Genomic DNA, 25,174 nt, shown 5'->3' on the forward strand with positions numbered 1-25,174 from the left:
GGAGGCTGAACCATCAGGCCATCAGGCTTCCAAGTGAAGGCTTAGCAGATACATATTAGAATAGTTCCTGCAACATGCTAGTGAAAAAGGCAACTCCTATGAACCACCTTGTGTACCCAATGTGCAATGATTTGACTCTGGCTGTGTGATTTAGGGGGCATTTTGTGAGTGGAGTATCTTAAGCCAAGTAGCCCAGTCTAACACAGTGGAGAAAAATAATTTTGTTTTTCAAACCCTTCCAGTCTGTGGCTAAAAACAACAGGGAGAATTTATCAGGTGTCTGAAAATTTTGCCAGTTAGTGGCTGCTGGAAGAATTTCAGAACTGTAGGCAGGTAGAAATGACATGAAAATCCACGTATGAGGACAATCACATTTCCTGTGAGGACGGGACACCTGAGGTGGCGGGGACCCGGCATTTGACAGGGCCAAGTCTGAGCTTGTAACACCGCCGACTGAAAAGCTACTACTCATGCATTGTGCTGGGTGCTTTCCATGGGTTATCTGGGAGCTTTACAACAACCATGCAAGGGCCACTCTATTTTACAGATGAAAAAACTGTAGTTCAGAGAGGCTCCCCAGCTTCCCAGAGGGCATCCAGAACCAAAATCGAGCTGCCTCCCTCCCCAACGTGCTCCGCTGCACAGGGCTGGGGCGTGTGGAGAGCTGCCCCGACTGCAGAGGCTGCTCCCGAGGAAGGGGAGGCTCTGGGTACACAGCTGCAGAGGCCCAACAACGTCAGAAGAAATGTCCCGAGTTCTTAGTATATCCCCGTTTTAAGCTAAATCTTAAAACCACCATATTTTTTCTTACTTGTTGTAAAACCTTCTCTGTGAATATCTCTTGGAGTCTGGAAATTTCAACCACTTTCCCTTCGATTTGCCTTCATAAAAAAAATAGATTACACATTACCTATTAGTACTTGGTGATCTTAACAGCAGTGTCACACATTTCTAAAGAAGTCGTCTCTTCTAAGTGAAGGCATGAGAGAGGGAGGGGACGCCGCGTCAGGCTCAGGGAAGGAGAACATGGGCAGAGGAAGATTCACTCTCCTTACTGGTTCCCCTTTAACATCCCTCAGCTTACTGGGGCATACTGGACTCTTTGGAAACCCACTCCGCCCCCCTGCGTAAGCTGGCTCTGGGGCCCAGCCTCCTGAGCCGGTGCCTGGGCCACGCAGCTGCGCCCAGTCACACAAAGCAAAGTCTCCTTTAATGCCGAGCCCTGTCCTAGCAACACAGTGACACATGGGGGGGATTCAAAAGAAAACGTCAGAAGGTAACTTTGTTACCTCTCAGTAGGTCAGGGGGAAGAGTGCATTCACCGCTCAACCCAACTCCCTGTTGAAAGGAAACCTGCTTCTGGCTGAAAACATCCCACACTGGGATATCAGCAACTAAGTGTGCGGGCTTCTCCCCGTTTCATGGGCAGCAAGGGTGACCCTGGGGCGGGCCGGGGGGTGTATGTCTAGAGGCTGAGCCGACAGCTGCTTTAGCACAGGCAGCGGCTGAGCTCCCAGCCCAGGAGGAAGCGGAAATGTTCAATGGGGAGATGATCCCTAGCTGTGTCGCTCGGGCCTCGAGTCCCCCTAGACCAGGTGAGGGAAGGAGAGGAGACTTGGGAGAAGAGTAAGGAGGGGTGAGGGCGGGGAGAGCGCCATCTCTGAGGAAGGACTGGGAGACCCGCCTGCGAAGGCAGAGACAGCGGAAGAGCCGGGGGCAGCGGCCAGAGGGAAAAACCTGCACTCAGTCTCCAGGGCTGCACAAGTGCAACATCAGGATGCATCTTCTTTTGGGAAGTGACCACAGTGCAACAAGAGTTTTGGCACATCCTTTCAGAATGCTCCCGGCATTCCCAGGGCAAGAGGCCTGAGTGCCTTCACAGGAGGGCTGGTAACCGTACCTGTGTGGGCCCCAGCCACGGGCCTTCTGCGTGGCTGATCCCTCTGGTGAGGGAGCAGCTGGATCCCAGTGGAGCCACCTGCAGGGCTTCCCTCTGTCAGCCGCCCCTCACGAGGTCTCCCTTTCATCTTAGAGTAATGAAGTGTAACTAGCCCCCACGTGGCAGCGGTCATTACGTTTGGTGTCATCTGCCATCATGAGCCGATCCTCTTGGACGGGGCAGCAGCACCTGGGAGCCTCGTAGCAGCCCGTGGGGTTATCTCACAGGCCCACAAGTCGAGGGGAGTCAGTGAATTCAGGCAGTTTCCTTGACCCCCTAAATGGCGGGAGGCGGGCTACATTTGGCCCAAGGGCCACATGTGGATGCCTGGGCACCAGAGTAAATTAATAAAGTTCCTAGTTTGGGGGAAAGTTGTAAACTAGGCCATCGGCTCACAAAGGAACCACACACATACCTCACTTCATCAAACAGGCTGTTCATTTCACCAATCAGGCGCTGATTTTCTTGTTCGAACTGTAAAGGAAACAAACACGTTAAGGATGACCACAAACCGACTAGAGAACACAGCCAAAGGCAAGTGTCGAGCAAGGCGTGTCTGTGCAGAAACCTTTGACCCGCCCTCCAAGAATCACTCCGGAGCCCCTTTCCAGCATGGATCGTGGCGGCATTGCTGGAAGACCCTGAGTGTTCCTGTGAGGATAGCCAGGCCGTAGGAAGAAAATGAAACCCCGTGGTGCAGCGGGGCTGCCTGTGGCCGGACTTTCCATCTCACTCATTTGAACCGCAAGCATGCAAGCCGACTCTGATTGCGAGCGCGGAGGCCTGTGGGTCAGCCCCGTTAGGCTGGCCGCCCTGCTCTCCCTCTGGGCCCTCACGACCTCCTGATATCGTCCTCTTTAAATGGAGCGGTGAGGCTGCGCGGCCGTGCTGAATCAGGGTACTGGCAGGACCGCACTGGGACTCAGTCTGATTGCAGAGCCTGGCCTTGGTCAGTCGCCATAACAGGGACAGAGGCCCAGGAGCTGGAGAAGCTGCATTCCCGGTGCTTGGGATGGCACCAGGCTTTGGGGCTCAGTCTGGGTAAGGACGCCACCCCAGCACCCGGGGAGTTCATCAGAGCTGAGCTAACTCTGCAGGGTGGACAGCTGCTCTTCCAAGCCATCCTGCCAGCTCGATACTGTCAAACGCGAGGACGGCGCGCATCTGAAGCGCCGCCATGGTGTGGGACCAGGAGGAGCTTGTCGTCCACGATGATGGCTCAGGCCTCATGCGTCCACTCCTCCATATCTTCCCCGACGGGTCCCACGTGTTCCCAGCTCACGTGCCACCTTCTCCATGATACCGTCCTGGGCCTTGGAGCTCAAGGTTATTTCTCATTTTTCTAACCGTGGCCTGGTATCTTCTCAAAATCCCTTAGAATATTAGCCATTTTCTGCCTTGTACTGAGTTGTGCGTGTCTCAAACTGTCTGCACGACTGTGAGCCGCTCAGGTGGGAACCGTATTGGACCCACACACATTGGAAAAGGCCGCTGTCCACACTCTGGGGCTTGGTCCACCAGGGAGGGGGGCTGTGCCCTCACCTCCGCACCTGCCCGCGCAACCTTCTTACAGCTGCTGGCCCCTCCGCACCCCTTACCTCCGCCTTGCTCACTCCCGCGCCCCGTCACTCAGGGAGGCTTCCTCTAGCGGGGCCTCCTCAACGTCAAGTCCTTTTCCTCTCCCTCCAGCCCCTCCGCGAGGCTCTCCGCTGGCAACCTCCCTTCCTACTCTGCCAGTTTTACTTGGCACACTTGCTGTATTCGTTCCTTCCCTGCTATCTAAGTTCTGCCCTCATCTCTCATAGTCTTCTTCGGTCTGCCCTCCATCCTGTCAGTCACATGCCGGCCCTGCCCCTGCACCCTGCAGATCAGGTCTGACGCCAGGTCCACGAGCCGGCCACCCCCCAGGCCTCTCCCCAGGCCTCTCCGAGGGCATCTCCTGCCATCCCCCGCCTCATCTCTGCACAGGCTAGCTCTCAGCCTAAGGTGGATTTATCCTCTGGCTGGGCAACTCCAACTGGTCCTTAGAAACCCAGCATAGGCACCTTAGTCGTCAGATGCAGCAGGTCAGGTTTTATCATGTTCTACCATCCCCCTCTCTTTAAAGCTTCTCTGCTCTCGCCTCCATCACTGCACTTCCACCCTTGTTCGGGGTCTGGCTCCCCTCCTGGGCGGGGTGGTCTTTCTCCTCTGGACCCTGAGCCCAGCACAGGGCCCGAAACACAACAGGGGGCGGGTTCCCAGCACCAGCTGCTCATCAAAGCACAGAGGCCTCCACTCCACCCCAGGCCACCTCAGAGGCCGGGGTTGGTGAGGCTCCAGGAGGCCAGGAGCGGTGGGGAGCCTCCTGCAGGGCCGGGGAAACCGGCAGGCTGCCTTGCTGGCCGCTGCCAGGGCACTGCCACGGCCCTTCTAATTATGTGTCAAAAAAGCTATTTAAGGGAATAAAAGCGTCACTTTTGAGTCTGAAAGAATCAGCTCTGTTAACTGTCAACAGTTACTTAAGAGTCTGATATATATGAAAAAATACAATTACTTCAGCATGTGGGTGCTAATTTGACTAATTCTCTCAGGTACTTTACTCAGGTTTTGCGGGGGGGGGGGGTTGGCAGGGGGCATTTTCTCTGATTTTTTCTAACAATAATATGGCCCTACCCTTTTAAATCTACAGCCCTTTCAAGCTTTTAAACTGTTCCTAAACAAAATTAACTAGGGGTTTGAGGTGGTTTATTACTGGAAATGTCCTTGGGAACAAAGCTTTCTGTTTGTTTCCTCCCCAATTTAAGGGCACCTGGCTTTCCTTTAAGCCTCTTGGTAATTGTTACTTCTTTTTTTTTTTTTTTTTTTTTGGTTGGTAATTGCTACTTCTGAAGGGCTCCTGTTAGCAGCGGTCAGGAGTGGGATCAGATTCTGGCTCTGATTTCCTTCCAACCCATGGGTTCTTGATGCTACCTGAGAAATTCCCCATTCCTGGAGGAAGTGAGAGAAACAAATGCCTCAAGGGATCAAGCAGTGGTAAGGGCTGAGGAGAGAGGTTTGCGGCACCACATTTATGGAGAGCAGCTTCCATTCAGGGGTTGGGAGTAACAATGAAACTGCATTTAAAAAACCCAACAAAACCTGTTTCCCACAGGGAGCCATTTAACGAGATCTGGCTGCGCTCTGGTAGGTTAGGCAGCGGCCAGGATGCTGACCGCATTCACTCGCACAGGCTGCAGGGAGGTTTCCGAGACTGTCTGGGTCGCAAACCTGTACACCTCGCCTCTCATCCGCTGAGTAAGGCAGGGAGCCACCAAATGCCAGGCTGCGGGAGGAGGTAGGGGATATGCCAGGGGCTTTGATGGCCCAGTTCCTGTGGCCTCACGGGAACTTCCTGGGTGACCTGGCCCCAGTCACTGGCCTTCTGTGTGGCCTGTCAGTTTCTCTTTGTGAACAGATGTGGTTGGTTATTCTTATCCTTTCCTGCCTGATCCTGAGGGTGGGGAGGGACAGCTCCTTTATCTTCTAAGCTGTATGCCCTTGGGCAGGTAACTTAACCTCTCTGTGTCTCTGTGTCTCTGCCTTCATCACTAAACTGGGGATAATTGTAGTACTCAATAGAGTTGTTAGGAGGAAGATATGTGCTAATCCGTGGAAGCTGCGTACCAACTTCACCTCGATAAATGTTAATTACTATTATTCAATCTCTTCAGGAGTCAGATCCTGGATATGCAAAATGAGTCATTAAATGCTCTGATGGCCCCTTCCCCCTCCCTGGTTTCAAATTCTAGAGGGCCACTACTGGTCTCCTACCCTCTCAGGCCTGAGAAGCACAGGCACAGAGCTCCCTGGGGCTCACTGGCAGCCCGCACAGGCAGGGGCTTCACGAGGTGCAGTGCGGAATGCAGCCTCAGCTCCACGATCAGCACCAAGGGCAGGGGGACCTACAGGCCCTGGGACGACACACTTGGCATGTCCTCCATCTCCATGAGTCCCGGAAAAGGGAGATGAGAGGCCTGGATGACGGAGGAGGTGGGCAGGCAGGGACCGGCAAGCATGACAGCAGCCAGCCTGTCCTTCTGGGCCACTGCACTCTACACTGTTTAGGTCTCACAGCAAAACACAGTGCTTTCCCTCAGTGCAGACGCCCAACAGCAGTGGTAGGCATCATGGTTAAGAGTCTAGGACTTGGGGGCCCAGCAACAGTCCCTACCACATGGGGCAGCATAAATTAATAAATGCTCAAGCGCTCATACGGTACAGGTCTGAGACGGTGTGTGTGTGTGTGTTACATGCACGTCAGGCAGTATCATTTAACTGCTTTATTCCATTCAGAACTCAATCAGACTTTCAAGTAGGGCCCCCCAAAAGGGTTTATAATCTGGTTTAAAGGATACAGATCCGCATTGTGAATACATTGTTACAGAAATCCTTTTTTAATCTAATCCTCTTTACTGTAGTTTTAAAAAGAAAATCATTCCTACCAAGGCCTTTGAGTGTCAGATGAGACCAGGAGAAGGATCTACATTGCAAAGACCTATGAGCAGTTCACTGAAGCAACGCTATGAACCCACAGGGGGCTTGGCCTAGAAGGCAGTCTGCCCCCCTTGGCTCAGGAGCCCACCGCCCAGGCCCACTCTGGGCTTTCTAGTTGTGCTTTATCTGTGCCAAACACCTTCACACTTGTGGCTCTGTGACCCTCACCGTGACCCCCACCTGTGCCCCTGTGAACCTCCCCAGGGTCTGTGCCCCAGCTTTCACCTGTGTGGCGCTCAAATTCTATCAACAATTCTCCTGTTCTCAATGTGTAAGCCAAGCTTGGCCACAGACCACAAGCCCTGCCAGCCAGCCACCTGGTGCTTCCAAGGGCCCACCTCCGGGGACAGGGGCTAGGGACACTTTTCATGTGATCTGAAGAACAGAAGTCACATTCATGTCTTTAAAAATTATTCCAAGAAATATATCACTAAGTGCAGTGGTTTCATTGGAGGCAAGTAAAATGAATGTGGGCTTAGAAAGGAGGAATTTTCTCTGGGTAACATCAGAAAACAATTTGGTTCCACTCAGCCTGACCACAAAACATCTGCTTATATTAACTCAAAGGCATTAATATCCCTGCATCATGAGTGATGAATGGAAACGTATTGTGCGAATCATACAATGCTCCGCAGCCATTCTGGAACAAGTAACAACAGCTCCTATGGGTGAAATAATGAATTAAACTGCTATTATAGGGCTTAATTCATTATTTTACCCTGAGGAACAGTGATTATGACTTATGACCACAATTTGCTGTAACACTTTCCAATTTAAAACCAATAGTGTGGCATTTCTTTCTCTTCATTTTCAGGGTTGAGCCTTTTAAATAAGGTTCAGGTCAGTCAGACTGTAAGATATGGTACTTGGCTATGAGCCCCAATTAAGAAAGAAGTGAACTGAACATTAAACAGCTTGTCATAAAAGTACTGAACAGTACAGGCTTCTGCCCCAACCTCTTGCAATTATGCGATAAAAATTAGGGAGGTCCTGCTGGTTCTGATTGCTTAGGTCACTGATATCATGACGCCGAAATAACTAGCATTATTGGGAATGATCCCTGGCATGTTTCTGGACAATGCTTCATTCATTTGGACAATGCCTGGACAAAGCATGGTGCACCAACCATCATTATGGAAAGACGAGCCTTATGATATGAACATGTGTTTCTCATATGCAACAGCTACATACATCACACTCGGAACACGTGCAGGGAACCCAGGACCACACGGGGCCAGCAACGATCTCTCACTGTTTGTGAGGGAACATTCTCTGAGCCGCTGCTATGTGCCCTGCACTTTCCTGGGCACTCATACATACATGACTGTATTCCTGACACTCCTGTCAACTTACCAAGCTGAAGTTCAGTGAGGCTTATTTTCTTGCCCCCAAATTACACAGGCAGTAAGTGACATAAAGAGGGTTAAAAACCAACTCTGTCAGGTCCCAAAGCCCTTGAGTGGGGCCATCTCTCACTGGGGCCAAGCATCAGCTGATCACAGATATCCTTGCTGCCAGCCTTTCACTGGTTCAGCCCCCGTGCATCTTGCAGCTTCTAAGCACGAGTCTGTGCAGGTTAACAAGCTGCTGCTGCTCACCGCTGCCTGTGGGGAAGGCAAGTCCTCTGGCAAACGACTGACTGCCATTCTTCTAGCTACTTCCTTTATGAAGCGGTGCAGTGTATTTTTAAAAAAGCCCTAAATGGAAGCTAAGGTCTGCCTAAATACAAATGTATTCTTTCTTAATGAAAGGTTAGTACTATACATATTTTCATCTCTAGGGAGAATGTGACATCATTTTCAATAATAAAGTTATTTTGTATAAACTGAAGAAAAACTATGAGCTTTTAAGAAACTCTGGCCATCATTTGGCTATCAGGGAGCATGACCAAATTGCCCTTTAGCCTGCTGGCTTCTCCGCCTGGGCCTGCCCTCCGGCATTGTGTCCCGGAGTGATGTGCTGTGCCTTTCTCTCCCCTGTATGCACTGTTTCAAACACCAGCCCTCAGGTGTATCCCACAGTCACGTCTCCAGCCCAAGCCCCAAGCCCAGGATCCCAGCGCCCACCAGACACCTCCCACGGACTCACACCTGTCCGTGACCAGGTCGTCATTTCCTGACTGCCGGCATCCTGCTTCCTCAGGTCACAAAGCTCCAGGCTCTTTCTCCTGTCTCACTCTCTCACACGCCCTGCTGCCCTCCAGTGGATCACCAGGTCCAGTCCACTTCTCGCAGCAGCTCTCTCATCTCCGCTCTCACTTCCACTCCCCGGCCATCGTCTTCAGTCTCTACTTGACTGGGCAGCCACAGCTGCTGCCTGGAGTCGTGCCGCAGTCTACACTGCGAGGCCTCCGGGTCACCTGCCTGCTGGTCTGGGGGGCACTGAGCACATACTCCAAGTCAGAGGTGTGGAAGGAAGGCAGGGGCCTGGCAGGCCACTTTAAGGTGTTTGAGTTACTTCCTTAGCTCAGAATTATTTTTATCTATCGAGGGCACAGATAGCTCTGCTTCTTGTTCCAAAGAAAGTCCCACAGCCTCTGAGGGAGCACCCCCATTGCAAGTCCCAGGAAAGTCATGGCTAATGGTGTCATCACTGGAATCAGTGTCACGCTTCTAAGGTGATGATCTTAAAGGGGAAACTGCTCATCTGGGTGAATGAATGTTTGTGAAACAGTCCTGAGTATAAAACATGTATGAAGACTCCATGGAGCGGCAGCTGCCACCCTGCGTGGCCCTTTGATCCTGCCCTGAGGGCAGCACACACAACACAGCCCTTCCCCACACATGTGAGCACTGCCCAGGCCCCCCCGACCCTGTGCAGGCCAGGGCTGTCCTGCCTCTGTGCACACCTGCCACTCTGAAGGGGAGAGGCCGAGGGAACTCAATTATGAGTGCCTTCTGTATGCCTGTCAACCTCTTGGGTCAGCTCACTCAGTCATTAGCCCACCATGAGGGGCCACCGGTGTTTCAATCCCATAATCAGGCATGGGGAAGAAACAGGAAGCCTCGAGAGCAAGAGGATTCCGAGCCAGCTCTATGCTCTCGGCAGCCAGCGCTCAAGAGAGCAGACCTGGCCCCCTTGCTGGGGCTGGTGAGGCCTCTGTCAGGTCAGTCTGCCAGTGCTCCTGTGCAGGCTACACTCACCTAGACCACCAGATCCCAGCGGGCACTCACATGAGCTGTGATGCAGGAAAAAAGCTCAGGGTTTGGAGCCAGGGCTCGGGGCATGGAGCATGGCTCGGATGCTCGGCTCTGTGACCTTGCATGGGCTTTGGAAGTTTTGTGCCCCATTTTCGTCAACTATACAAGAGAGATAGTTCCTACTTCACCGGACTGTTATGAGATTAAACAAACAAGGCCTGGCGCATAGAAGGTGTTCAGAAATATAAATAATAACAATAATAACTTAGAATATTCTAGTAGTTCTTACTGATGATCCTGCTTTACCATTTAAAACAACCTAGAGTTTTTATATTATATTCATCAAAGTCACTCATCCATTCAACAAACAGTTCCCACCCCTGCTCTAGGCTCTGGGAACACAGCAGTGAAAGCAGACAGATTTCCACCCTCGGGACACTTGTATTCTAGTGGAGGGATGAGGGCAGGATGTGGGCACACAGACATAGTGGCTGGGGCCACTTCAGGCCGGGTGGTCGGGGAAGGACTCTCTGAGGACATAACATCTGAGCCTGTAAGACAGGAAGACAAGAGTGAAGAGCTTGGTGACACGAATGTCTCTGTGTGAGGTTGGGAGGAGATGGGTGCCTCTCTCACTCGACAGCCATGGCTCGAAGCTCTACCTCTCATCTTCTTCAGGAGACATCAGGAGACCGCTGACTGCAGATAGGCTCAACCACTTACTAATGAGGGGCCCATGGACAAGAGAGCCGACTGCTTTTTGCCAAAGTTACAAGAAGACAGTAATGCCCCAACACCTCTTAGTGTGATTACTGAGAGTATCACGGATAAAACAAGTACTAAAAAGTTCTGTCCACCGTAAACAGCTGCAAATTAAGGTGTCATTTGCCAGGCACAGCCACTGGAGGGGGACTATGTGGGAACCGGCTTCTCAGCTCTTTGGGCAAGGCCAGCATCCCACCAGGGCAGCTCTAGGACACATCTGTTCCCAACCCCAGGTACACGTACTCCATGTGACTCTGTCACACCGATGTCCAGACAGGTGTGCATAGACCCGGCTGTAAACGAACAGGTAGGGGCTCTGGCCAAATCTGTCCCTTTTCTTTTGAAACTCACCCAGAGATAACAAACTACAATTGGCAACTAGGGGACAGGTAAATAAAAGGAGGTGATATTCGCAGTTAAGGTGTTACTCTTTTCATTCTTCAGCCATTACTTATGCTTTCTTCACATTACCATGCACCAGTAATTCAGACAATTAAAAAGCACCATAGCGGCGATGATAAAAGACCCATTTAGAATAGAAGACTATTTTACTGCCACTGAAAAGACATCTAATATTAATAAAATTATTCCAAGGCAATTTCTTCTTTAATGCTACTGCAAATTTAAAACATATGAAAAGCATACTAAGAATTTGGAAATCAAGTGGAAAATTGATCTAAAGTATTTATTTATAATTTTTAAAACTCACTATAAAAATTAGGGCAAGGGCATTTAGGATGACCTCCTACTCAATGAAATATTCTTACTAAAACTAGTTAAAAGTACATGATTAGGCAGAGAATAGCATTACCATTTGTATTTCTTCTGGGGATAATTCATCGTCACCTTTCCCATCTCCCCAGGTTCCCAATTCAGGTTGTGCTTCGGCCGGAATCTTTTCTGTTAAAAAAAAAAAAAAATTGAAAGTAGGCAGAAGGCAAAATATTCACTTTAGAATAGGTTGTCTTAGGATGCAGGCATATTTAAAAACATGAGATGGAAGGAAATCATAGAGCTTTGTCCACATTTAATTATCTGTTGGTTAATATTCAAGCACTGCAGCATGACTCTTTACAATGTAAAGATCTGTGTGTGTGTGTGTGTGTGTGGATGGATAAAGGGGATCCATGCAGAGTTTCAGTATTGCCCTGATCTCAGTAATGGTCACAAGCCAAATGGACATTCTTCAGGACCAGCTTTCAAGTGGACTTGACTTCAAAACACATCCTCGTAGGCTTATACCCCTCCCTCTACTTTTTAAAGACTGCAAAATGTATGGGTAATTTCATTTAAAAAAAAAAAAAAATATATATATATATATATATAAAATAGAGGAAATGATATACCACGCCAATCCCATTCCCCTCCCAGAAGTAACCACTGTTTGTCAGTGCTTTGATGGAGTCTCGCAGGCTCTATCCAGCACGCTCACACACACACAGGTACACAATTCCCTGCCTCCTCCGCAGCCTAGAGATAATTTATAGTTCTGTGTGTGTGGTAGTGTGCTTTTCACAAAGATATCAGTGGTAACACACTGTTCTAAAACTTGCTTTTAATAACTTAACAATGCATCTGGGTGATTATCCAATGTCACTCCACATAGATCTACCTTGTTCTTTTTTTTTTGCGGTACGCGGGCCTCTCACTGTTGTGGCCTCTCCTGTTGCGGAGCACAGGCTCCGGACGCGCAGGCTCAGCGGCCATGGCTCACAGGCCCAGCCGCTCCGCGGCATGTGGGATCCTCCCGGACCGGGGCACAAACCCGTGTCCCCTGCATCTGCATCTCAACCACTGCGCCACCAGGGAAGCCCTACCTTGTTCTTTTAATTGCCGCATAACATTCCACCATAAGGAATTTTCTGTGTAACCGTAACTCCACTGATAAACCTTTGGTTACTTTGGGTTTTCTGCTAGTACAATGGTACGTGTGCCAGTCCATGCTTTGGTGCATTTTGATGTACTCCAGACGGGAACCTGGGCATGGACTGCTGACTGGCGGTAATTTTACTTTTAATCTAGAGAACACTTTGACCGGGATCCCATAAACATGGGCCAGATCTCTGACAGAGCAGAACAACAGCACAGCTCCCAGAAGGGGCTGCCCCACCCAGGACCCTGATAGAGAGGCCTATGCAGCTCATCCAGGGGTGGGCTGGGAGCAAGGTGGGGATGGGCAGGGGGGAGGCGGAGCGTCACTCCTGGGCGGAGGCTGTAATGGGGTCTTTTTTTTGTATAGGTGACTTTGTGTCGGGTGTCTCAGCAGTGCCTCTGGCTTGTCAGTGGGTTGCCAAGTACTTAAAGGCAAATACTGCTTCTTTTTCTTTTCTTCCCCAATCTCAGTAAATTTCCCATAGCTGCTCTCAGCCCCATGAGATGGGCAAAAGTCCAGAGTTTTTGTTTTGAGACTGATAAGGGAAAAGAACATAATGATAGCACCAATTTAGAGAAAGAAGATTAGGCAGACCTATGTACAAGGTATGGTTATTATTCTGGATATGTCATCACAAAAAAACTCCATGTCATCTGCGACCTTGTGCAAGTTTTAAAAAATTGGCTGTTTTTGCCAGAACTGTCATCATATTTATAAAAGACACATGTATAACTTAGATATAATATAGGACCTATAAATATAATACATAATTTTTATATAAAAGATATGTATAAAAGGTTGAAAACATCTTTAGAAGCTGAGGAGGTGTTTTTCTGAGACCACATTCTTGGGGTGGAACATCTGTACTTGTCACTTATCCCACCCCCCACCCCTAGAGCCCTCTATCTCCTACCTGACCTCATTATTATATCCATCTCAAGCTTTTACCCTATGTGTTTTAAGGATAAGAACATCAAATTTAGAAACACAGAAACATCATTCACATCAGAACGAAGCATCAGTCAGCTCTGAGCTAGAATGGAAAGTTTGTTAAGAGCCTTTGCAGCCACCTGGAGCCACTCTGACCTGCAGCTGTAAGAATCAGCCTGAAGCACGGCACACCCCACGCGAATGCTCTGCCCAGACCTCCACGCACCCCGATGCCAAGGCACTCAAGTCCAGACTCTTTGGTCCAGTACTTAAGGCCCACTCCTCCTCCCCTTTCTGTGAGTTTTGCTGACCCAGAAGTGGTTTCTTTTTTTTTTTTTTTTGCGGTACGCCAGCCTCTCACTGTCGTGGCCTCTCCCGTTGCGGAGCGCAGGCTCAGCGGCCATGGCTCACGGGCCCAGCCGCTCTGTGGCATGTGGGATCTTCCTGGACCGGGGCATGAACCCGCGTCCCCTGCATCGGCATGCGGACTCTTAACCACTGCACCACCAGGGAAGCCCCAGAAATGGTTTCTTTACTGACTACATTCCATACCTCTCCCACGCTTTCCGGCCTCTGAGTATTTACTCATGCTGTTTCCTCTGCCTAGAACATTCTAAGCTTCCCCTTTTTCAGGTTCTGATTCATTTCTCTGGACCACCTCCTCCTGAAGTTCCCTGGCCCTCTCAGTGGACTATGTCCTTCCCACCTGTGCCCTCTCTTTTGGCACTACTCACTTTCTCAGGGGCTGGAATCTGAGCTTCCCTGTCAGCTGAGGGCAGGACCCGTGACTGACTGGAGAAGAAGGGCAAGAAGTATTCACAAATAACCGTACCCATCTTAGCGGAAACCAATGTCAGGAAACAAATTATAAATGGGTCCACAAAGATCTCATCCTGGCTGAGTAAGAATATGGAAGGAAAAAACCCTAAACCTCAGATATGCACAGAAGGTCAGCTGTGACCACAGAGGTGCTTTACTGTGCTGCCTAAATCAAAAAGTAACAAGACTAGTGCCCTTTTTAAGAAACAGGAGTATGACCAGCAAGAAACCACCCTCTGCCTAGAACTGTACCGCCTAGTCCTACACTAAAGTATTTTTTCTAAGTTACATCTCATGTTTCCAAAGCAAAATGGAAAACCTTAAAAGATAAGCAAAAAGACACCACATAGCCCAGATTTTAAAAATCCTTCTGCTAACTGTAGATAACCTTAGCAAAATGTCCACGGACAGGAAGAAGCTGTATTCCCATGGCACAGAGAAAAGGGCAGATATATGACCCCTAAGGGGAACCAGCTGGGTGTGGGGGACGAAATTTACCTGCCAGCATCGAGGTGGGGATGGAGATGAAATGTCAAAGGCCCCGGAAAACCGGCAGGAAAACCGGCAGCAGCACGGAGGTCTGCGCAGGCTCCTCCCCTCCCCACACATCCCCCTTAGGTGACACATCCAGGCCCGCGGCTCTGAACTGCCTATGTCCTATGACTCCCAAAGACCTCCAGCCCCGAGTTCTTCCCTGATCTCTAGGCTCACTCCAACAACGGACTCACTATTTCCACCTGAAAATCCAGCAGGCATCTCAGACCTCACACGTGTGGCCAGAATATGATTCTGCTCCCTCCCACTCCCCCAGGCCTCACTGTCCAGCCTCATCTTCCTCGCACCTTCCTCATCTTGGTCGGTCCAGCCCAAACCTAGAAGTTGCCCTTGATGGCTCTCTGTCCCTCACCTCTTGCGTCCTACCTACTGGCTAACCTTCAGTTCCCAAGTGTGAGTGGAGTTTGAGCGCTTGTCTCCGCGGCCATCTCCGTCTCCACCACCACGTCCCTCAGGTGACACCTCATCCTGCCGGCGTGTGGCCTCCTGCAATAGATTCCCAACAAGGCCACTTGGTTCCTCTTTTTCTCACTCCACTCCAGCTCCACACAGTAGTCGGGGAGGTTTTAAATGTGACCCAGGCCTTGTCACGCTCAGCTTAACGACCTCCAGGGCTCCTCAGTACACACAGACGCAGAGCCGAACCTTTCCCACGGCCTGTAGGGCCCTGTGTGATCAGGCCTCTGCCTCCGTCTCTCACCCCTTCTTGTACCGTTTTCACTGGTGCCTCCCTCTTGTGAGTGTGTGTGTGCGTGTACATGTGTGTGCACGCATGTGGAAATATGCCAGCTCATTTCTCCCTCCTTGATCTTTTCACTGGCTGGTCCCTCTGCCTGGAGAACTTTTACCTGCAGGAGGGTTCTGATTTCTCCACATCCTGCAAACACACTTATCATCTGACTTTTTCATTCTAGCCATCCTGGCAGGTGTGAAGTGGAATCTCATTGTGCTTTTGATTTGCATTTCCCTGATTACTAATGACGTTGTGCATCTTTTCGTGTGCTTTTTGGCCATTTGTACTTCTTCCTCGGAGAGATTTCTATTCAGACCCTTTGCCCATTTTAAAATTGGGTTATCATTTTCTTATTGACTTGTAAAAGTTCTTTCCATGTTCTAGATATAGACCCCTTATCAGATATATGATTTTCAAATATTTTCTCCCATTCTGGGCTTTTTTCACCTTTTTTTTTTAACCTTTAAAGCACAAAAGCTTTTAATTTTGGTGAAGGCCAGTTTATCTAATTTTTCCTTTTGTTGCTTGTGTTTTGGTGTCATATCCTTGTTAATCTTTTGCCAAATCTGAGGTCAGGAAGATTTAGCCCTATGCTTTCTTATAAGTTTTAGGGTTTTAGCTCTGTGTAGGCCTTTGGTCTATTTGAGTTACTTTTTTTATAAATGGTGTGACTTAAGTGTCAAACTTTGTTCTTTTGCATGTGGATATCCAATTTTCCCAGCACCATTTGTTGAAGAGACCGTTCTTGCCCCCTTGAATGATCTTGGTCCCCTTGTTGGAACTCAGTTGACCAGAGCCACACAGTTTTAATTCTGGATTCTCAATTCTGTCCCATTGATCCATATGTCCATCCTTGTGCCAGTACCACACTGTCTTGATTATTGTTGCTTTGTAGTAAGTTTCGAAATTGGGAAGTGTGAGTCCTCCTACTTTGTTCTTTTCCAAGACTGTTTTGGTTATCCTGAGTTCCCTGCACTTCCTCGTGGATTTTAGAATCAACTTGTCAATTTTCACAAAGAAATCAGCTGGGAGTCTGAAGAGGAATGCATTGAAACTGTAGATCATTTTGGGGTGTACTGCCATCTTAACAACACTAATTCTTCTGATTCATGACCTTGGGATATTTTTCAATTTATTTGGATCATTTTTAATTTCTTTCAACAACGATTTGCAGCCTTCAAAGTATGTTTTACATTTTTGTTGAATTTATTCTTTTTGATGCTATCATAAAGGAATTGTTGCTTTTTAAATTCCATTTTTGGATTGTTCATTCAAAGTATACAGAAATGAAATCTCTGTATAATGGTTTTGTATCCTGCAACCTTGCTGAACTCATTTTACTACTTTTCTTTTATTGGTGGATTCCTTAAAATTTTCTGTACACAATACCAGGCAGTTTGTAAATAGAAAAAACTTCCTTCCTAATCTAGACTTCCATTTCCTTTGCCTTCCTAATTGCCTTTGCTGTCTTGGCCAGCCTACTAATTGACTTCCAGTACTCATTTGAAAAAGAATCCTGCCCAATCCTTAGTGTCAAGCAATGGATCTCGTCATAGCTGCTCTACGAACTAACGTAAAATGTGCTCTTTGTGGAGCCCTGCTGCACATGCCAGACACTGCCTGGCCCTTTACACTAGCTCCTGAAATGCTCACAACAAACCACAGCCACATGATACTATAAGAAAGTTGAGGCTCAGAGTTCAAATAACTTGTCCAAGGTCACGGTGCAGGACAGAGGCCAGACTGTGAAACCAAGGTTCACGACCCTTCCATGACATCACACTGCAACCACTGTGCTTTCTCTTCCCTCACACTCAGAGGAAGGGATGGCCCATCTCCATGAACAGAAAATAGATAAAGGTGGGGTACAGCAATGGTAATAGCTTTCTTTTGGGAAAAACAAACAAAATGAAGTAGAAAAAGCCTTTTATACATGCAGAAATTTGTACATAAAGTGTGCACATTTTTAACAAGCACTAGTTAAGATGTTACTACCCTTTGGGATTCCACATAACCAAGGAAGAGATGGCTCAGAAATAAGCATCACCAAATGACCATGGAGGAAAGAGCTGCCTGGTGGATCTGTGGGGACAGTGAAGTGGAGCCAGGAGTGGCAGCAGGGGCCAGGATGCAGGGGCAAAAGCAAGAGAGGACCAAGATGGGGCGGGAGGAGTCCTGAGACGTATTTACAAAATGGGGGAAATGGTTCTCGGAAGTGCCACTAAATGCTGCAGCTGCACCCTTGACGGCCTCCAGACACCCTTCACACCATTCTGCTCCTACACGTTGATCAGAAGCTAAACTGGAGGGTTCTCTCAACATTTTGGTGGGCTGGCTTAGTCAGGAGATAACTTCGTGATTATAAAGCATCCAAATACTGACTTTAAGATAAAAATATAAACCGTGAGGAACAGCATTCGTTCACTGACCATTTGTTTTCTACCACCGAGAGGCATTAAGTCCCTTTTGCTTCAGGAAATATTTCCACAGCAACTAAAAGCAATCAGTGCTCCAAACAGAGTCTTCATTCATTCGTTTTTTTCAACAAAGATTTAATGAGCACCTCCTGTGTGCCAGGTATTGTTCTGGGTGCCAGTGTTACAGCACTGAACAAAGCACATAGAGAAATTCCTGTCCTTGTGGAACTTATGTTTTAGTAGGGGAGACAGAGAATAAAGGATATAAATGAGTCAAACATATAGAAGGGTAATGACAAGTGCCGGGGAGAAAGACAAAACAGAGAAGACCAGATCGGGAGGCTTAGTGCGTCATCTTCTTTCTACTGACCCTCATTCCTCAGGGATCCCAGCCCGTCTCATGGGATTGACGTGATCTAAAGACCTGTCCCCTGACCTCTAGACTCATAAACCCAACTTCCTGCTCGACCTCTGTGCCAGGCATCCCTACATTAACATACTCCCCACTGAGCTGACCTGCAGCCCGCAGCCTGCCCCTCCTCAGCCTCCCACATCTCCGTGAAGGGCAGCCACCTTCCTCCCACTGCCACAACCACTGCAGCCTTCCTTGCCCCACATCTCCTCCTCAGGGCCCACAGCCAGGAAGCACATTCTGTGGCTCAACTTTCAAAATAAATCCAGAATTCTACCCCTTCTCCACGTCCCTGCTACCATGCTTGGTGTGGTGCACCACCACCTTGTTTCTAGGAGACTTTAGCAGCCTCCTAACTGTCCCTATTTTGCTTCTTGATCCCCTAAACAATCTATTTCAACAGAGCAGCCAGAGGGACCCTGCTCAAGTGTAGTCCTCTGTGTGACAGTCCTCTGTGCAAGCATCCTGGTGGCCTCCCACCTCACTCAGAGTAAACAGCTCTCCCGTGGCCCGGAAGGCCCCATGACCTTGGTGCCCTGGTACTTGCTTGCTTCCTGTCCCTCTGCTCTTCCCTTACTCTGCAGCCTCCCGGCTGCTCATTAGCACACCAGGCACTTCTGCTTCCTTTGCCTGTGACTCTCTTCCCACAAAGAGCCACATGGCTCACTCCTCACTGCCCTTGGGTCTTTACTGAAACCTCAAGGACTCCGACCTCTCCAGTGGGCCATATCTCTATTACCAGGACCCTCTCTCTTATAGCACAGACTGACTGTGTACCCAGTTGTGTAATATTCCATTACCATCTGTTCCCCTCTGGACTGCAAGCACATGTGCCTATTTTCTACTCGCTCCTGTATCCCCAACACCTAGCGCAGCGCCAGGCATAACAATTCTCAGTGTGAGCGAGGGAACCAGCAAGGGCAGACTCTCTTCACATGAGATTTACCCTCACCTGGGCCCCAAGACTCTGGACTGGCTTCTCCCCACTCTCAGCAGCCCTGACAATAGTTCCTGAATGAATGAATGGATGGATAGAGGGTCGAGCAGCTGTGTCTGGCAGGAGTAAATTTAGATATGATACCCCTCTGTATTGTTTACGAAAAGCAGGGCCCCATCACTTTGTGACTGATGCTGGGGTTTTCCCTCATTAGGAACAAGTGGAGATGGGGATGGGAGGGTGTGTGCGAGGCCTCTGGCCTATGGCACAAGGCAGCCTCCAGAGAGGATGGGCTCAGGCTCGACAAAGAGTGACCCACACCTGGAATCCCAGGGCCGCTCTTATCTTGTTATTTGACTTTTGATAGGTCATATAATTTCTTCAAAGCTCTGTTTCCTCACACATAAAATGATGACAATAACACCTCAAAAGACTCAATGAGACTTGATTTGTTGACACCCCCAGTGGGTGCCCAGCACAATGAAGGGGGGGGTCACTGAACGCCAGTCTCCTTGCCCTTCCCACAGAAGCTGTTTTCAACTACAGAAAGGCCTCTGGCATCTTTCAGGCTCACAAAGCCCCAAATGCACTCTGAATTCTCTCACTTGTAATATGTAGGGAATAAATTAGACGGAAGGGCAGCACAGATGCACATGTAAATGCCAGGTCCACCATTTATGAACTTTTAACTTGGACAAGTTTCCCAGCTGCTCAGAGCCTTTAAGAAGGCTAATCCTAAAAAAAAAAAAAAAAAAAAAAAAAAAAAAAGGTCATAAAATCCATCCCACAGGGCTGCTACAAGGATGGTGGTGATGTCTGTGAAGATTCAGGACAGTGCCTAGTACCTGGGAGGCATGCAGTAAATGACAGCCATTGTGAGAGTACAGAAGAGGAGGCCAGGAAGACTCTCAGGCCTCAGCATCCTGGGATTCACACAAAGCAAAATCTCATGTGCCTCTGAGGTACAGCAAACTAAGCATGCATCCCCTACACAGGGTGGCCACCCTGGCCAGACACATGGATTGAAGATGTCCCTGACGGCATTATATATATATTCCCCTATGTTTCCAGACTTTATAGAGACACTGTATTTATCCAGCATCCACCATGTGTTAGGAACTGTTCTAAGTTATGGGCCGGCTAGCAAACATGAAGACAGGAAGTGTATAAACCCAGACTTGCATTTTGTCCTATTGGCTCAATTGGCTGACAAAGGCGCCTGACACCACAGGCTCCGCCCCAAGGCAGGATGGTCAGGTCCAGGCAAGGTCAGTGCTGACAGTGCATGGCATGGGTGCAGGGGAGGCAGAGCCCCACCGTTCCTGAGACTGACAGGCAGAGATCCCCATGATTCTTCCAGGTTCTAAGTCTCCAGTCCCCACCCCACTGGTGCGCAGCAACTCAGGCCCTTTCTCTGGACCTTGGCGGCTGTCAGGTGGCTGGGGGATCCTCCCACCCCGCCCCTGCGGCGGCATTAAGATCCAACTGTGACCAAAAAAGACTGACACTTCCATGTTTCCTTTGCCTTATGCAAATACTAACACCACAAGATGTCTGGGGCTGCGTTCCTTCTTTTTCTGCTTTGTATTTTGGCCAACGTGTCACAAGGAAGAGGCGCAAGGCAAGATTCTGATTTTAATTCATACCTGGAAATTCTTCAGTGACAGGTCTTTCTTCAGAGTCTTTTGAAGGATTCTGTGAAACTTTCTCAGAAGACATGGATTGTCTTGTCTTTGTATTTGGTTCTGGTTGCAGCTTAGATCTAAAGATTAAAAAAAATTAGCAGTCATATCATTTACTTACACAACAGGATTCTGCCTGAAAGCAGAGAGGAGTCACACGTGGCCCTCACACTTGCTCTGTGCCCTCTGGGGGAGAGCAGAGCCGCTGCCCTGGGCCTAGCGGCCATCCCCACACAGCTCTAGTGGGGCACTTACTACCTGGCAGACTGCACACCCCCAGCCATAGCACGCAGCAGGATGAGTGCCATCAGGACGCGCCAAAGAAAAGGACACCGGAACAGCCCGACCTCCTGAACCCACACTCTACACGTGGGCAGCGAAGGCCGACTGCTCTAAGTTCAACAAACCCAAGAAGCTGGTTGTCTTACACCAATGCGAAAGTGTTGCTGACTACACACATGCACGTGTTATACAACAAATATGATATATAAGTAATATCTGAAAATTACTGAACCATAAAAGCACAAGTCTTTAAATATCCACTGGGGGGCAAGGCCTTGACTCAGGTCCCTAAGCCTCAGCACTTGGCACTGGCCCTGGGCTCCTCCCACCATGTATTCTCTTCCACCCTCAAGGCCAGGTGCAACCTCATGCGCTCACAGAGGCCTCCTCTGACTCTCCTACCTAAAAACGGCCTCCTCCTGTTACTCTGTGCCCCAGTGCCTGTCTGTCTTCTCCCCAGCAGTCACTGCAGTCTGGAATCATCCTGCTTGTTCATTTCTTTACTGTCTGTCTCACTCCACTGCAGTGCATGCTCTGAGAGCAGGGTGCCTGACTTTATAAGTCATGGTTGCTGTGTGGCCCTAGGTTCTAGATGAGTGTGTGCCATTTAGTGTTTAATAAATATAGGTTGAATGAACGGATACTTTATAATTGTCAATAAATGGCTAATACGAGGAAAAACAACCCGGTTATGAAACAACGGGCCTTGTATTGGAATTCATACAGCACTATGAAAATTCTAGGAAGACTGCTAAAAAGATCTAAGATAATTTCCATGTTACTAGGCAGAAGGACTAAAAATAAAAAGAACAATATAAATGCATATAAGGATGATATAATTAATGCCAACTAACATTTATTGAGGGCTTATCAGGTATTGGGCACTTTTCTAAGCACTGTATATGCATAAATTTATTTAATGTCATACATCTCTATAAAGTAGTTACTAGTATTAATGGCCTTTTTACAGAGGAGGAAACTGAGGTATAGGGAAGTTAGGAAACTTCCCCAGGTCACACAGTTAGTAAATGGCTGGGCTGGGATGTGACCTTAGGGAACCCAAAACACAACAGACTAGTGTTCTAAGAAAGGCTGTTTCGGAAATGCTCCTCTACAACATTAACAATAGAAATTTCAAAAGTAATTATAATATCAATCATGTTAAGTGTTCCAGTTACTATGGCTGAGTAACAGACCACTCTAAAATTTAGTGCCTTGAAACAATATTAATCATTTACCATCTATCGATGTTTCTGGGGTCAGGAATTTGGGAGCAGCTTGGCTGGGTGGTTCTGACTCATGAGGGTACCGTTATAGGGCAGTGGAGCCCCACCATCTGAAGGCTTGACTGGGGCTGGAGGGTTCACTTCCAGGGAAGCTCATTCACACAGCTGTGTGTTGGTGCTGGGAGGAGCCTCATCTCTTCCTCGTGGGGCCATGTCAATGTGTTACCCGGCATGGCAGCTGGCTTCCCCCAAAGAAAGCAGTTTCAGAGACTATGGTAAAAGCTTCAAGGCCTTTTATAACAGCCTCAGCCTCAGTTTATAACAAACTGTCATTTCTGTCATATTCCACTGCCCAGGCAGTTGCAATGGTCCACTCAGGTTCAAGGAGAGAGAATACAGACCTCATATCTCACGCTCAATGAAGCAGTAACAAAATCACATTTTAATAAGACCATGTGGCATGGGATATGTTTGGGTGCAGCCATCTTTGAAAAATACATCTGCTATTCTAAGTATCACAGATATGCACAAAGATATAGTTTCAAGGATATTCAGCACTGCTTATAATAACAAAAAATGACTTAGATGTTCATCAAAAAGTACCTGGTTTAGAGTTGGAAGATACAGTGAAAGAGAAGACTCCATTTGCAATAGCCAAAACAAAAAAGATTAAAAAACTAACAATAACAACAAAAATTGCAGCGTAAACTTAGCAAGAAAAGCCCAAAACTCACAGATGTTCTTGAAAGATAAAAAAAATATACTGTAACAAATGAAAAGATGTATCATGTTCTTGGATTGAAAAAAGAAATATCATAAAGCTGTTTGTTCTCCCTAATTTAAAAATATAATGCGATCCCAATAAAAATATCACCAGGTTCCCCCTGCCGCCATCTTGAAGTCAGACAAGTCAATTATAAAATTCATTTGGAAACATGCAAGAATAGTCAGAAAAACTGTAAATAAATATTGAACTCGAGTTAATGATATACATGCTGAAGTATTTAAGGATAAGTGTACTGATGTTTGCAATTTATTTTGAAATGCATAAAAAAAAGCCAAATGGTGTTAACGCCTATGGAGGGAAATTTGGTAATATTTAGCAAAATTATATTTACTTTCTAACCCAGCAATATGACTTCTATGACTCTATCCCAAAGATACAGCAATAATATGAAAAAGTAGGTGCAAGGCTATTCATTGTAGCAATTTTGTAATTCAATTTTAATACAGCAAAATCCTGGAAACTAACCATATGTCCATCAACCTGAAACTGGCTTAATAAACTCTGGAGTACTATGGAGCCGTAAGGAATGAAGAATACCTTTATATACTGCTATGGAGCAAATCAAGCAAGGTGAAGAGAAGTGTGTATAGGAGGGAACTTCCTTAATCTGATAAAAGACATCTACAAAAAATCTACAGCTAACATCGTACCTTATGGTGAAAGGCTAAATGTTTTTCCCTAAGATGAGAAAGAAGGTAGGGATGTAGTATACCTGGGCAACAAGAGAGGAGAGAGAACAATTACAAATCATTTTATGAGGCCAGCATTACCCTGATATGGAAATCTAACAAAGATATGACAAGAAAGGAAAATTAGACAAATACCTTCATGAACATAAATGCAAACATCCTTAACAAAATATAAGCAAACTGAATTTAACAATGTATAAAAACAGCAATGCATCATGGCCAAGTGGGGTTTATCACAGGAATGCAGAGCTGGTTTAACATCTTAAAATCAATCAGTGTAATACACATTAACAGAAAAGAAGAAAAGCACATGATCATCTCATTAGATGCAGAAAAAGCATTTGAAAAATTCAAGATACCTTCATAATAAAATGTTTCACCGAACTAGTACTAGAGAGTGTGTAGGAAAGGGTTGACACAGCAGGTTTGGGTGTTCCAACTCTACACATTACAAAGAAACTGGTCCTGGACCAGTTCCTGGGAGATAACCACCAAGCTCTTAGAACATCCTGCCTGATAAAGACTATTTTTGTACCCCTGGGGCCTTGGACCACACCAGACAGTTTACACTAACAATGTGATTAATGTTGGGGTCTTGGACCAAGCTGTATGAGTTCGACCTCTGGAGGGACTAGAGACTGAATAACTAAAGTCAGAGGCTTGGGTGCTCCCTGCATACATGACTGATTTGCAATGAAATCCTGTGGGCTTCCCTGATTGACAAATACTGTGTACATGTTGTCCCACATCCCACATTCTCATTGCTGGGAGAATTAAGCACTGTCTGCACTATTCCATTGGGAGGACAAGAAGCTTGCATCTGGTGGCTCCTGGACTTTGCCTTACGTGCCTTTTACCTTTGCTGATCTTAATCTGTTTCTTTTCACTGTAATACTATACCATGAGTATAACAGATTTTCTGGGTTCTGTGAGTCCTTCTAGCAAATCATTAAACCTGAGGGCAGTCTTGGGAACCCCTGACAAAGAAGTGAATTTCCTAACCTGATGAAGAGCTACAGAATACCTATAGCTAACATCACACTTAATGTGAAGCAATAAATCCTTGCCCCATAATTAGGAACAAGGCAAGGATTTCCATTCTAACCACTTCTATTCAACATGGTACTGGAGGCCCACATCCTAGGCAGTGCAATAAAGCAAGAAAAAGAAATAAAAGGCATAAAGATTACATTATTTATATATGGCATCATTGTTTATGCAGAAAATTACACAGAATTTCCAAAAATCTGCTAGAACTAATATGTGAACTAATTAAGTTTGCAGAACAGAAAGTATTTTGCAGATACAAAAATTAATTGTATTTTCTATATACTAGTGATGAGAAATTGAAAAGGAAAATTAATAAAACAATACCACTTACAAAAGCTTCAAAAAACCTAGGAATAAATTTAACAAAAGATGAGTAACACCTCTACTACGCTGAAAATGACAAAATATTGCTGAGAAAAAGAA

The 25,174-nt window shown here is 47.4% G+C and overlaps 1 protein-coding gene across 2 annotated transcripts in view; it reads right to left on the minus strand.

The window, feature by feature from the left end:
• The window catches only part of STX18 (syntaxin 18), a 119,577-nt gene that overhangs the window by 2,510 nt on the left and 91,893 nt on the right, over nt 1–25,174 (minus strand). For both annotated transcript variants that reach the window (XM_081240565.1, XM_081240566.1), the window contains exons 6-9: nt 20,682–20,797; nt 11,171–11,259; nt 2,355–2,413; nt 812–881 (exon numbers count right to left, since the gene is read on the minus strand). In XM_081240565.1, coding sequence (XP_081096691.1) covers nt 812–881; nt 2,355–2,413; nt 11,171–11,259; nt 20,682–20,797 — 334 coding nt within the window. The remainder of the gene's footprint in view (nt 1–811; nt 882–2,354; nt 2,414–11,170; nt 11,260–20,681; nt 20,798–25,174) is intronic.

The sequence above is a fragment of the Mesoplodon bidens genome (assembly GCF_964165515.1).
Source record: "Mesoplodon bidens genome assembly, chromosome: 1".
NCBI lineage: Eukaryota > Metazoa > Chordata > Mammalia > Artiodactyla > Ziphiidae > Mesoplodon > Mesoplodon bidens.